This window comes from Argentina silus, assembly GCF_951799395.1.
Source record: "Argentina silus genome assembly, chromosome: 5".
NCBI lineage: Eukaryota > Metazoa > Chordata > Actinopteri > Argentiniformes > Argentinidae > Argentina > Argentina silus.
In genome coordinates, this window is record NC_139659.1 from 19,372,037 (window position 1) to 19,386,376 (window position 14,340).

General features: G+C 43.5%; 1 protein-coding gene across 1 annotated transcript in view; it reads left to right on the forward strand.

Annotated features, from left to right (window-relative positions):
- itga1 (integrin, alpha 1) overlaps window positions 1–14,340 on the forward strand; it is a 35,065-nt gene that overhangs the window by 18,438 nt on the left and 2,287 nt on the right. Inside the window, exons 9-29 of the mRNA XM_083670612.1 lie at window positions 103–277; window positions 1,325–1,398; window positions 2,371–2,515; window positions 3,466–3,608; window positions 3,909–4,052; window positions 4,866–5,117; window positions 5,291–5,421; window positions 6,139–6,305; window positions 7,032–7,177; window positions 8,379–8,489; window positions 9,955–10,031; window positions 10,651–10,777; window positions 10,898–10,975; window positions 11,095–11,171; window positions 11,819–11,908; window positions 12,165–12,273; window positions 13,179–13,295; window positions 13,484–13,582; window positions 13,695–13,808; window positions 13,894–13,989; window positions 14,148–14,261. Coding sequence (XP_083526738.1) covers window positions 103–277; window positions 1,325–1,398; window positions 2,371–2,515; window positions 3,466–3,608; window positions 3,909–4,052; window positions 4,866–5,117; window positions 5,291–5,421; window positions 6,139–6,305; window positions 7,032–7,177; window positions 8,379–8,489; window positions 9,955–10,031; window positions 10,651–10,777; window positions 10,898–10,975; window positions 11,095–11,171; window positions 11,819–11,908; window positions 12,165–12,273; window positions 13,179–13,295; window positions 13,484–13,582; window positions 13,695–13,808; window positions 13,894–13,989; window positions 14,148–14,261 — 2,586 coding nt within the window. The remainder of the gene's footprint in view (window positions 1–102; window positions 278–1,324; window positions 1,399–2,370; window positions 2,516–3,465; window positions 3,609–3,908; window positions 4,053–4,865; window positions 5,118–5,290; window positions 5,422–6,138; window positions 6,306–7,031; window positions 7,178–8,378; window positions 8,490–9,954; window positions 10,032–10,650; window positions 10,778–10,897; window positions 10,976–11,094; window positions 11,172–11,818; window positions 11,909–12,164; window positions 12,274–13,178; window positions 13,296–13,483; window positions 13,583–13,694; window positions 13,809–13,893; window positions 13,990–14,147; window positions 14,262–14,340) is intronic.

Consider the following 14,340-nt stretch of genomic DNA (forward strand, 5'->3'; position numbering starts at 1 on the left):
TTAAAACTCACAACCCAAAAATACCTCCAATATATGTGTAAAACATATTCTTTATTACTCTTACCCACTGGAAACATCAATCCATTGTGTATTTTATCTCAGGTCCTTGGTCATTATAATCGTGAAAACACGAGCAGTGATGTGCAGAAGAAGTTCATTGACGAGATCAAGTCCATTGCCAGCGACCCTGTGGGAGATCACTTCTTCAACGTGTCTGATGAGGCGGCCTTGTTTACCATCGTTGATGCTCTGGGAAGCAGGATCTTCGCGTTGGAGGGTAGGTTGAGGTTCACCCACAAACCAGGATCATATTATCGCTGTGTGAACTCAGTAATAGACAAAGGGGTGAATTCACTAAGAATGAATTGCAAGTGCAGTTTGCTTTATTTTGTGTGCCTCATCTGTGGACACTCTCTGCGATGTTTTAACAACTGATTCACAGAAGTATTGATGAAAATGAAGTGCTCAACCACGGCCAAATAATTTGCGCCGCAGATGAAATGAAATGCATGGGATAGACAACTACTAGAGCACGGTTTAACTTTGAACAAAGTAATATACAGTACTTAGGCTAGAAACCATCTTGATACAAGAGATGACATGCAGAGGGAAGTGAAATGAGTTTACATTTAGTATCTTTATTTATCATCTTTGGCTATTGGGAGTGGAACCTTGCTTTTCTGGAGGGTGTAAAGCAATTGTACAATTCCGGATATTGGATGAGATCTTCGGGTGGCAAGTTCAATGGTATATTTGATCTCCTAAGCAAATCCATTGTCGAAGGAATACTAAGTGTGAAAGGCCGACTATTTCTGTCTCTGTTCATTTGAAAGAGGGCTACCCTTGTGCATAATACCCTTCTCTTTCACGCGCAATTTGCCTAGTCTTATATGACAGCTTCCATAGGAAATTTAAGCCTACACATCGCATTAGATAGACTATAGTATCTACCCACAGATGGTTGTATCTGACATTAAATCAATGGTGTAGTGGAGTGGAGCCCCATGAGTCTTGCAAAAGAGACTAGACCATGCCATTGTTACCGCAAGTTTTCATAAGTTCTTCTTAACAGTGCCATGTTGTGTATTGCAAATAGCGAAAAGCCTCACAATCCTTTGCTGAATTTTTATAATGTGTTTTTTTTGTTTGTTTGTTTGAGTTGGGATCAGATACAATAACATTGGCATATTGAAATATACAACCGTCAGATGCATTGCACAATAACGCGTTAGCTTGCACTAACTAGATGTATATCTACAGTACACAATATTAAGGTGACCATGCATAAAATATGAATAATAATAAGCTAATTGACTTTTCACAGCTACAACAGGCAACAACACGACTTCATTTGCGATGGAGATGTCTCAAGCTGGGTTCAGTGCCCATACGTTTAAAGTAAGTCCACATGCTTTTCTCTCTACCCCTTCTTTCCTCCGTCACGGGCCTGTATTCACAAAGCATCTCAGAGTAGGAGCGCTGATCTAGGATCAGGTCCGGACCTGTCCACGTAACTCCTACTCTGAGACGCTTTGTGAATATGGGCCCTGTTGTAACTGTGCCAAAGGGCAAAGTGTATTGGCGTGAGGATAGATCTAAGCATGTCGGTGTGAATCTGTGACTGACCGATGAATGGTCCCAGACACAGGACGGTGTTATCTCTCATTCGCCATCAAACTGCGTACCCGTGACCATTCACCGTGATCCAGAGAATGTTCTGGAAACACAGAGGGCCCCTCTGTCCTCCTCGCACTCTCACCAGCCCACACCTGTGGGGAGGAATAAGAGAGAGAGACAGAGAGAGAGAGAGACACAGAGAGAAAGAGAGAGAGAGAGAGAGACAGAGAGAGAGAGAGAGAGAGAGAGAGAGACAGAGAGAGAGAGAGAGAGAGAGGCAACACAAAATGTCTGTTTGTTGCATGAGAGAACGAGAAGCAGGGGTTTACACAACACAAATAACGTTGGGGTTTTTTCTCTCCAAAGTTTGGTGCATACGTCAGCCATTTCCTCTCTCTGTAAATGAAAGAGTAAACACACTCTCTTTTTACCCTTCCGAGTACAGTTCCTTCTGAGTCACCATCTCTCTCACCTACTGTAAACACAATCACTGTCAGCACAAGCTATTAGCCTAAACACAAAAAACACTGTCTTTGAATGGGGCTGCATTCACTGACATGTCTACTGTACAGTATGACTAGCTGCAGCTTGTGAAAGAGTTGTTCCTGTTCACAGGGATTTCATTTTCATGTACTACTGTATGGGAAACAGCTACTTGACACAGTGCATTGTGACAGTGGCCCTTTCACTAGATGTCTTTGTGTCTGGTCTGACTCCTCCCCTTCCTGTTGGATGATTTCCTGTTTCCTGTAGGAGGGGGTGATGCTGGGTGCTGTGGGGGCGTACGATTGGAATGGGACAGTGGTGATGCACACTGCTGAGGGGACAGTGGTCCCCAGCAAGGATGCCTTCAATAACCCCCTGGCTGAGAGATATGAGGGCCTGGCAGGGTATGTAGGTAAGTCCAGACCCAGACACACACACACACAAGCTTGTGTATGCACACACACACACACACACACACACACACACACACACACACACACACACACACACACACACACATACACACACACACACACACACACACACACACACACACACACACACACACACACACACACAGACTCTAGCAGAAATCACTTACAGTAAGAGAGAGTACACATTCCACCAAGTCCTGAGTGCCTCACAGCCTCAGTATAAACATACAGGGTAGCATGGTGAGCAACCAGAAACATAGCGTAATATTGCAAGACAGACACACAGATCTTTACTCTCCCCCCGCCTATTACCTTTTATGGCCTTCTGAGAATACACTGTGCAGGAACTTTAATAATGTTATTTAATAAAAGTGTCAGGGAAAACAATCTGAACGGCTGTTCGGTCCATTTCAGACATTCACTATTAGCAGCGTAACGGCTGAAGATTACAGTAAGCTGTGTTCCTCAGAAACAACCTCTCTGGTTTTAACTGCTTCCTCCTCACAATGAGAGTTATAAACTAATGCCAGGAGGCAGACATACTAAAAATAACCCTCTAATAGGGCCTGAGTGTGTCCTCATGCTGCGGTTATAAAGCTGAACTGTGTGTGTGTGTGTGTGTGTGTGTGTGTGTGTGTGTGTTACATTTATATTTTTGACATTCAGCAGACACTTTTATCCAAAGCGACTTACAACAAGTACATTTGTCTAAAGTAAATGAATCAAGTATACATCAGTCATCATGAGAAAAAAAATCTATGCTAGGACCAGGGGCCAGTAACAGTGTGTGTGTGTGTGTGTGTGTGTGTGTGTGTGTGTGTGTGTGTGTGTGTGTGTGTGTGTGTGTGTGTGTGTGTGTGTGTGTGTGTGTGTGTGTGTGTGTGTGTGTGTGTGTGTGTGTGTGTGTGTGTGTGTCCTCTCTCTGCAGGTTATGATGTGCAGTCAGCGTCCACGCCCAATGGTATGTTATACATCACAGGAGCACCGCGGTACAACCACACCGGCAGAGTCATCATTTACCGGCTGGATGGCAAAAACATCACTGTCACACAAATACTTAAAGGAGAGCAGGTGTGACGTCATCATCGTTATCATCCTAACCATATTGCGACATCATTACAAAGGCTTACTGTAACCTTCATTATTGTGCCAACAACATTACAAAACAAAATATCATATCATGTACCATTTGAGATAGACATGGACAGATACTGTACAGTATCTCTAAAGTAAAAAGAAAGTCCAAAAGACGAAAGCTGACAGCAAGAAATGCAGAAGAGGTTACTGATGTCAAGGCCTGCTAATAGCTCCAGTACTTTAGGTTAAGTGGTTGATGTACAGTAGTTTGACCTCCCTGTGTGTCTCCTCTAGATTGGTTCCTACTTTGGCAGCGTTCTCCAGACTGTTGACATTGACATGGACTCATACACAGACATCCTGCTGGTCGGAGCTCCTATGTACATGGGCCCTGAGAGAGATGAGCAGGGCCAGGTGTATGTCTATAAACTCAACGAGGTACAGTACACTGTTTGTGTGTGTGTGTGTGTGTGTGTGTGTGTGTGTGTGTGTGTTTGCATTTGTGTGTGTGTGCGTGTGTGTGTTTCGTCATATGTGCATATGTGCAGACAGTGTATAAATTGTGTTAAAGTAGATTTACCCACACGCTGTGAATGCATGTGTTCATCGCAAAGTGCTCAGTGTGTCGACATGCCAGAGTTAACCATTCAGTCACGAACACCAGGCAATCATGGGATAGGTCAATAGTACTGTATGGAAGACAGAAATAATGTTATTACAGTATGGAAGACAGAAATAATGTTATTACAGTATGGAAGACAGAAATAATGTCACTTTATTATACCCAGTAAGGAAGAACAACTTCCTTGACTATATGCTGTAGTAAATTGTGCTCATACAGTATGATATTCATACATGATTGTACAAACAATGTTCTTGTTCTCTTATTCACACATTATGTATGAAGTCTTGATTTGGATTGGGTCAGGGGCATGATATATGTATATATGCCATTTAGCTGACGCTTTTATCCAAAGCGACTTACATTGCAGTGAGTGCATACATTTCAGTATATATGGTCCCAGCGGGAATCAAACCCACAACCTAAGCGTTGTTAGCGCCGTGCTCTACCGACTGAGCCACAGAGGACCACCGATAGTGACATCTATGATGCCGTCTCCATTCAGGTCCACGACACCGTGGATGGACTGGCCAATGAACTTCTTCTATGTGTGTGCATGATCCTAGCATGATGATGCACAAACCAACACACACAATTGTAATTGGCTGTCGTTCTCTTTGTTCCTCCAGAAGGGCATGTTCGAGCACCAGACCACTCTGAGGCCTATCAATCAGACGTGCTGCACCTCCCACAGCTGCACCAGCGTCAACAAGAACGAGCCGTGTGGCTCCCGCTTTGGTACGGCCATCGCCGCCGTGGCTGACCTCAACCTGGACGGCTTCGCAGACGTGGTCATCGGCTCACCGTTCGAGAGCGACCACACGGGGGCGGTCTACATCTACCACGGAGTAGGCAAGACCATCAGGGAGAAGTTTGTCCAGGTAAATGTTTGTCAAAACAAAAAAGTTTGTCCACTATGGTCTCATAGACATGTCCTGTCTCGTGTTCACTGACACATCATGTGTAGGGTCCTAGTTGATCTATAGACACAGCACAGTAGATAGTAGACAGTAGCAATAGATGTCTGTCTGAATGTGTGCTGATGTGGTCCCAGCGCATCGCCCCCGGAGGAGACGGGGTGGAGAAGAAGTTCTTTGGCCAGTCCATCCACGGTGTCATGGACCTGAATGGAGACGGCATCATAGATGTCACTATCGGTGGGCTGGGAGGAGCGTCTCTGTTCTGGTGAGTGTGCGTTTCCACACGTGGATGCTCTCACACACACACACACACACACACACACACACACACACACACACACACACACTCCACTTGGATCCACATGGTGCAGGGTTAGAAATCCTGGCAAATCATTTCACATAACTGTATTATCTTGTCTATCTGGTATTGTCTCACTCGGGTTTACACAGCTGTGTGCATCTGAGGGATTTGAACCGACAACCCTGTGATGACGGGAAGTCCAGATCCTCCCCCGGATATCTGTGTTCAAATCCATCAGATCTTCTCCTCTCCTCCACTGGAGCTGAGCCCACACACACCACAGGGGCCACAGCCAGGGATCCCTCCCCCTCTGTTTCTGCTAGAACACACTGAGCAAATTGCTGTGTGAAAGACTCAAACTCCCAGGAGGGTTAGCTCTTAAAACAGGATTTGGCAGCAGACTATGGCTGTAGAGAGCTGTAGTCACTCCCTAATTCCAAAGCGGCCATGACAGTGGCCCCAACAGCATGATACCGCAGCTGCCTAGACCATGGAAACCTCTGACCTCCGCCACCACAGCTCTCTTTGTACCGCTGAACGCCATGGTCTACAGATTGCACACACATCATGACATCAGAAAGGACTATTACATACACGTTTATATTACAATGTATACACATTTTTAATTTTTTGTATTTTTTACATATGGAGAAGGTTAGCAATGTGTCGTTCTTGCTTCAGGTCCAGGGATGTAGCAGAGATGCATGCCAACATGACCTTTGACCCGACCAAGATCAACCTGCAGCAGCCCACGTGTGAGGTGAACGAGAGGAGCACAGTGTGTGTGAAGACCAGAGCGTGTTTCCACTACAGCGTCAAGTCTGATCAGGACACTCACTCTGGCACCGGTAAGAGTCTATTTGCTACGTAATTGTACATTGCATGACATGCTTGTCATATCTAAGTGAATACCAAGTAAATAGTGGACACTTAAAAGCCTAACCAACTTTATTGAGGCAATCATTAAACAGCAGCCTATCCTACAGAGCAGTGATGCATATTCCACTTTCCTATTGAAGCTGTAAGCTGCCATTGCAGTGATAAAACTGATATTCTTAGAAGATAGATAGCCCTTTACCAAATAAAGAGTCCAAAACCCTGAGTGAAGTTCCAATTGTTTAATCCCAAGATGCATCAGCTGAATACCAAAGAATAAGAGTCGCAGCTTTCCTAATGTACTCCCATGAAACCGCCACCCCACCCCAAGCGATAAGACCCTTAAAGGAAAGGTACAATATAGTGAACAGAACACAGTCTCTTTGTTTGAGCGTGTGAAGCCAGCCGCCAGCGTCCACCAGTAAAGCTGTACTCCCAAAGGTTATCTTGTGGGAGAGTGTTTTCCGCAGAGCTTTGAGAAAACTTGAGCCGCAATAGCACATCATACTTGAAACTAGGCTTATGGCCGTTCAATACATGTTACACGGTTCACCACACAGTTTCCATGCAGTCTATCAGCGGTGACACTGAACAGACGTTTTTGTTTGTTTGCAATGATGCTGTGAAATGGGATGACACTGAGTAGCCTAGGTGTTGTTGTGTTGTCAGTCATTCTATACACCGCCTTTGTGTCCCAGTCATTTGGTACACGCTGACGCTGGACTCTTTGAGGGCCAAGGCCAGGGGGGCGTTTGTCAACTCGGATGAGAAGAGCGAGAGGAGGGTGCAGGCCAACGCCAACATCACAGACACCCTGTGTGTGGAACATTCCTTCGCCGTGTCGGTAAGTAAATCAGTCTGCAGCCCGTCCAGCATGCCATGGAAAGGCCCCTCGGTAAAAACATCTCATATGAAACCCTAAATGGGCTACAGCACATTCTGAACCAGGAGGGATATGGTATGGTCGCAGTTTTCATTGTCATTGTGCCTGATAAAAATACAGTGGGTAGAACCTTATGTTAAGTTGCTCTATAACTGTGTAATAACACACAATATGTTATATTACATAGTACTTTGCTAATTGCTTGGAATAGCATAATTATAGAGCTGAGTTTCTGATGTAATTAAACAAGTGCAATAAGGAACAGTTCCTATTCCACATAGTGAATGCCTGTGGACTTCTCTGGTCAGTGGATGTTGTTGTACAGTAGATGTAGTGGGTGTATGAGGTTATGTTGCTTGGTATTGATCCATGTTAGGAGGAAAGCTCTCAACATGAGAATGGAGGTACATCACTGTCTATTGATCAAAAGCGTCTCTAGGACAACCCCTCACAAAAAAACATTACATGCGGTACATTCAGTACTATAGGGGTCTTGAATCGATTTTACATTGCACTGATTGTAAGGTTGAATAGTTTTCTGGTTTGGTAGTACAGTTGGAGCATGTAGTCAGAGAAGCAGATGAAAAGAATCACTGGGAGTTGTACAGCACAGAACAGGACCTTGATGTTAATGGGAACCAGAACCAGACTGATCAAAGGAGCCGGATGACGCTAAATTACCCTTAGTCACTCAGAGAGAGAGAGAGAGAGAGAGAGAGAGAGAGAGAGAGAGAGAGATTGAGAGAGGCGGAGAGGCGGAGCTATGGGGGGAACGATGGAGAGATAGAGGGCCTGGGAGAGAAGTAGAGAGAGAGAGGAGGAAGAAACAGGGTGGGCGGGGCCAGTGCATTCCAGTGAGTATATCCTCGTACAGGTCAGCCAAACAGATCAGACACTATAAGTCCCAACTGTAAAATTGTTACATTCTACTATGTTCTGCCACTGAGAGACACTGATGCATGTAGCCTAGGGGGAGTTCACATGGACTACAGTTAAGGCTATACATACAATGAATGACATCGGAGACATACAGTAGCCTACAGTAATGTTGATGACAAACTGATGTACTCTATAAACTATCAGGCCTACATTCTGACAATTAGGAAGACTTGCATGTATATGCATAGCAAAGACAGTACACACATTGTACATCTCCCTGCAGGAGAAGCTGGACTTCCGAGACCCCATTATGGTGTCCCTGGAGTTTGGACTGGTTGAGAATGACAAGGGCCCCGTTCTGGACGGAAACTTACCAACGTCGATCAACAAAACGGTAGGATGAACCATGCTCAGTCCCCGTCCCCCTCTCTGTCTCTCCTCACAGAGTATTTTATCATCCAGTGATGTTATGTATGGCTTGCTTAGGTGTATAGTCAATAACGTTTGTGTGAGTCCACCCTTGAAAAGATGCTTGGTCACCTTCATGGAAGTCCAATATTTTGATTCCCTCTTTAGCCACTAGAGGTCCTCATCTCACAATAAGGATGTGGTGGAGTTGCATATCCACCTCTTACCGTAGTGTACACACATGTACCAGGGGAGGCTGGTGGAGGTAGAAAACGGAGGATGGGCTCATTGTAATGCATGGAATGGAATGAGGAATGGTATCAAATACGCGTGAATGGAATGAGGAATGCTATCAAACATGTGTGTTCAATACCATTCCTAATTCCATTCCGTGCATTACAATGAGCCTGTCCTCTGATTTCTACATCCACCAGCCTCCCCTGTAGTATACACACATGTACCCATTGTTGTGACCAGTGCTATGAGACAGTTATACTGTATATGATGACTTTGTTGAGCAGAATGATCAGCTAATGCACATTCCTCCCAGCACTTTTTAGAATGGTCAGCCCAGCTGGAACAGCTGTCAGCCATCCTACAGTGGTTCCAATCAGAGCTTCATTAGCTGTAAAACATAGTTGACAGTTCCCAGAGAAGAGCTCCCACACATAGTTCTGATGAGTGTAATGAGTTGTTTGCCAGACAGAGAGTCAAAACATGTGTGTCTTACAGTGATATGGCAGAGATAATATGAGGCTTCACACAATACAGGGTGTGATTTCATCCAAGCTATGTCTGCTCTGTTGAAGTGACACATGCTGACTGTCTCCAGTCCCAGACCAGAGTTTCTCATGCTATCAATACAACACTCCAATCCTATGAGGAAGCCCTGTTAGACTAGAGGAGTGGTCCTGTTATTGTTAGTGGAGGGCAGATATGGGACAGTTCACACACACACACACACACACACACACACACACACACACACACACACACACACACACACAGACCACATACACACACACACACACACACACACACACACACACACACACACACCACATACACACACACACACACACACACACACACACACACACGGAAGCTTAAGTTTTCCCTGAGACATTGTACTGTATTGCATCCCAGAGTCCATTCCTGGGAGCAGAGCAGCCACTGTTGATCTTGTCACCATTCCAGTGACACTGGGAAATGGGAACAAATAGGATTTTGCCTCCCAAACGTTGAGGAAAAAACAAGGGAAACTTTGTCATTGGAATTCACTTTAACCCTTTCAGTCAGTCAAAAAAATGAAATACTGGTACACAAATAATTCTCGTTTGCTCACTATTGCCCCTTAAGCATGTGTGTTCTTTTGAAGCTCATTTTCTGCATGGATGTTGTTGCTGATACAGTGTCTATACTGCTTATATAACTATAAATGTGTCTTTCAGATTCCCTTGGTGGACTGTGGGAGTGATGACAAGTGCATTGCTGATCTGTCCCTTAAAGCAGAGCCAAGTATCCAAAGGTACAATGATAAAGCTTTTATAACAACTGCCGTCCTTCAGTATTTTTCTCTCATTAATAATATGATTTAGCTGTGCTTTATGATCCCATTTGAACGAACTGTGCTATGCTTGTTCTGCATCTCCACCATTCCCCATGTGGATTTCAAAGCGTAGGATTGGTCTAAGCATGGGCTCTTACTCCAGTCCATTCTCATCTAAATCCATGTTGCGCAACTGCATATGTACTCACAATCTGAAGCCATGTCCCTCTACTGGGGTACGGAAGTCAAGTTCCCCCATTGACCCTCTTGAATAATAGCTTACCGTTGGCTACTTTCGACATTCGCTGTTGTTGTTATTTTTATGTTTCAATAAACCTTTTCATGAGTTTGGGATGTTATTATCATAATAGTTAGCAGTCGTCACCATGCATTGGAAACCCCATTGGAAACCGCACTTCCGTACCCCAGCAGATAGCTGCGAAATGTCACACCGCCGTGAGTGTCTATACTTCCGAAAAAGGATGGTGAGAAGCAGAAACAGTGCCTGTTATACATTGTCTTTGTATTGTGATGTGGCGCCCCCTTGTGTTGCTCTAGATTAAATACAATCTGCTAATAACTTGCCTATTGTCTCCAGTCTTGTGATCAAAGCCAAAAACGATAATTTCCACGTTGACATCACCATTAAAAACAGCAAAGACAATGCCTACAACACCAAGGTCACTTTGAGCTTTACTGAGAACATCAACTACGTGAATGTTGAGGTGAGATTCTTCTCTTAGGTTTTGAATATCTTCGGTGCATCACTTGCAGCACATCGATTTCTAATAGCTTTGTCAGTCACAGTCATTGTCTGTCTTAATATGCCTCCCTTTATCTGACAGCCGAAAGAGGTCTGCAGTCCGAATAACACCACAGTTCAGTGTTCTGTCGGATATCCATTTCTCAAAAGCAATGTTGAGGTAGGTCAATCTCACAGTCAACATTCCTACTCAGTATGTGCACTCTGATGTTCTGATGTTTTTAGTGCACACTTATTGTTATTATTTTATTATTATTGTTTTTTTTATTCTCTCTACAGGAAACCTTTAAAATTATCTTTGGAGTCAACCCTGCACATGTCCAGAAGGAGATCATCATCAATGTAGCTGCAACCAGGTAAGCGATGGTGTCATGCTTTGTTCATGTTGTGAAGCAGTTGGAACTGTATTTCTATAGCCTTTACATAGATCAAATCACATCTAATAATATGAAATGTCTTTGTATATTTGTATATATATTTGTATATATATAATACAATTGTCTCAAAGTGCTTTATAACAAGAACAATGATAAACATAGGTGAAAGCCATTCACTAGTTGGAGAGTCCTTGTGCTTTATGAGGCCCTGATCTCCATGTTTTGTAACGTGCTGATATACACCTGATGTAGTTGTTGCGGTTGGAAGCGAACTGGACTGTCCCTCCTAAAGACCTCTTCACCCCCCCACTACCCCTCTGTACAGTTCCTCTACTGTTAATAAGAAAAAAAGTCATCCTTCCTTCCTCTAGCATTGTGACTGCCAACAGCACCTGGTCGTAGCATAGATTTTTGCTTATGATGACTGATGTATAGATGATTCACTTACTTTAGACAAATGTACTTGTAAGTCGCTTTGGATAAAAGCGTCTGCTAAATGTCAAAAATGTCAAAAATGTAAGTTATGAAAGTAATGAGCAAGTCCAGCAGCCACATGTAATACTTATATCGTATATAATACACGTAGGTGTATAATACTATAATACTCCATATTTTCATTGCTACAGTGACAGTGAAGAAGTCGATTCCACGCTCCATGACAACTTTAAGAGAATCTCCATCCCTGTGAAGTACGAGGCTGGACTGAGATTCACTGTGTAAGTACCATATTGATTACTCGTCCAAAAATAATCCACCATGCCTTGTACAATGCTATTGACACACACAACTGAGGGTCATGTTTACATACTGGCTTAATGCTTAAAGTAAGAGACACACCATATGGTGATATGGTGGCTATGACATGATTCAAGCTCACTTTTTTTTTTTTTAAGTCTATCCCACAAGTCAATACTCACTAGTAGTGTTGACCTTTGACCTTTGACCTGTGACCCCCCTCTCTCCATGCCCCAGTGGCAGGTTTATGAAGGACGACCACATCGTAGTGAAGAAGGGGGAGCAGCACCCCAGCGTCTTCAACCACACCAGTGTGATCGGAGAGGAGGTCATGGTCAGCTACACGGTAAGAACCTGTCACCTCAACCACAGTGGCCACCTGCTGGCAGTTAAACAAAATTGTATTTAAAATCATTTCAAACATGTACAGTACCAGTCAAAAGTTTGGACACACCTTGCCAAGAGTGTGCAAAGCTGTCATCAAAGCAAAAGGTGGCTACTTTGAAGAATCTAAAATATAAAACATATTCTGGTTTGTTTAACACTTTTTTTGTTTACTACATAATTCCATATGTGTTCCTTCATAGTTTTGATGTCTTCAATATTAATCTACAATGTAGAAAATATTTTTTTTTTAAAAACAACCATTGAATGAGAAGGTGTGTCCAAACTTTTGACTGGTACTGTATCTCTGCTCGATTGTGTCCCAAAAGCGCAAACCCCGCCCATTTGTCACTCAAGTCAAGCTCAAGCAAACAAAGTATTTGAAAGTATTTAAAGTGTTTTTTGACCCAGGTTTGCTGTCAGTATGTACTTGGGCTGGGGGCAATAAGCTGGTGTGGTGTAGCTATTATCCTGTTGGTGTATTGATGCTGTGCTTGAAAATAAATAAGACAGCATGTGATGATGGTAACATGAGCCTGAGCCTCTAACTGAGCCTCTGTGGCGCTAACAACGCTTAGGTTGTGGGTTTGATTCCTGCTGGGACCATATATACTGAAATGTATGTACTCACTGCAATGTAAGTCGCTTTGGATAAAAGCGTCAGGTAAATGGCATATATTATAGGATACTAACTTTCAATAGAAATTTACAGAAATTACCAGGTACCTACAGTACTTAGTAAATACATGGTACAGTAAATGGTAATTACACAGCAATTACACAGTAATTCACATCGTCCTGTAAGTTACTGTCTGTCTCATAGGAATCAAATTCATTCCATTTCAATGGCCTGTCTCTGGTCTGTAGATTAAGACGGATCTGGGTATGGAGACACCCCCCCTGAAGCTATGGGTGATGTTCCCCTACCTCTCACCCAGGGAGAACATCCTGTTGTACCTGGAAAACGTCGCCACCTCCTCTATGGTGAGACCTCTCTCCCTACATGGACCCTACCTTACATATGCCTCTCTGTCAGTAAACGTTTACACTTGTTTCAGACAATTACACTAGTAGAGTATGTCAACTATTCAGCATTTTCATTTCTGCCTATGCAAACAGCCCTGTTCTTTCTCCCTTCTCTCTCTCTCTCTCTCTTTTTTTTTCTTCCACAGGACATCAAATGCAACTCTCGGGATAACCCTTTAAATATCAATCCTGACAATCTGCACACCCCCGCCCCTAAAGCAGAGAGCCTCAGTGTCTACCTGGTGGTGAGTCAGCACTAGCTACTAGCTCTGATGATGATGATGATAAGTATAATGATGGTGTGTGTGCATGCATGTGTGTGTGTGGGTTTTACAATATATGTGCAATGCTTTGCAGGACTGTAAGGAGAATAGGGATCAACCGTGTATGTCATTTGATTGCACAATCCCTCCATCCAACTTCAGTCAGGTCAATGTTACCTTCAGAGTGTGGAAACCCACCTTTATCAAAGTGAGTACAATCTAATATCAAATCTTAGAAGTGTCATTTGTGCCCCTCTTTTTGTGCTTCATTGATTGGTGTCCTATTTGCACAGGCAGAGTTCTCCAGTCTGTATATGACGGTCAACGCCACTCTGGAGAACCTCAACGCTGATCTGTTTGTGTTGAGTTCAAACAATCATGTCAGATATGTAAGTGCAATGGCTGCAATGATTTGACTTCTATGCATTTTGTGTTCATATTGCTATTATTATAATTGACTAGTTCTATTAACGATTACAGGTATTAGCTCTGGAGATCATGTGCTGTAGAACGTTGTGATGATTTGATATGACTGTTGTGATGTCAGGTGAAGATTGAGGTGTCTAAAGCGGCCCTGGGAGGAATCCCTATGTGGATCATCATAGTCAGCATCCTCATAGGACTGCTCATCCTGGCCCTGGTCATCTTTGCTCTCTGGAAGGTACGTATCCACAGTCCACAGGCTCATAATAATCGCTTGTGTCTGTCGGGACATTGTATTCAAAAGTCATATCTTTACA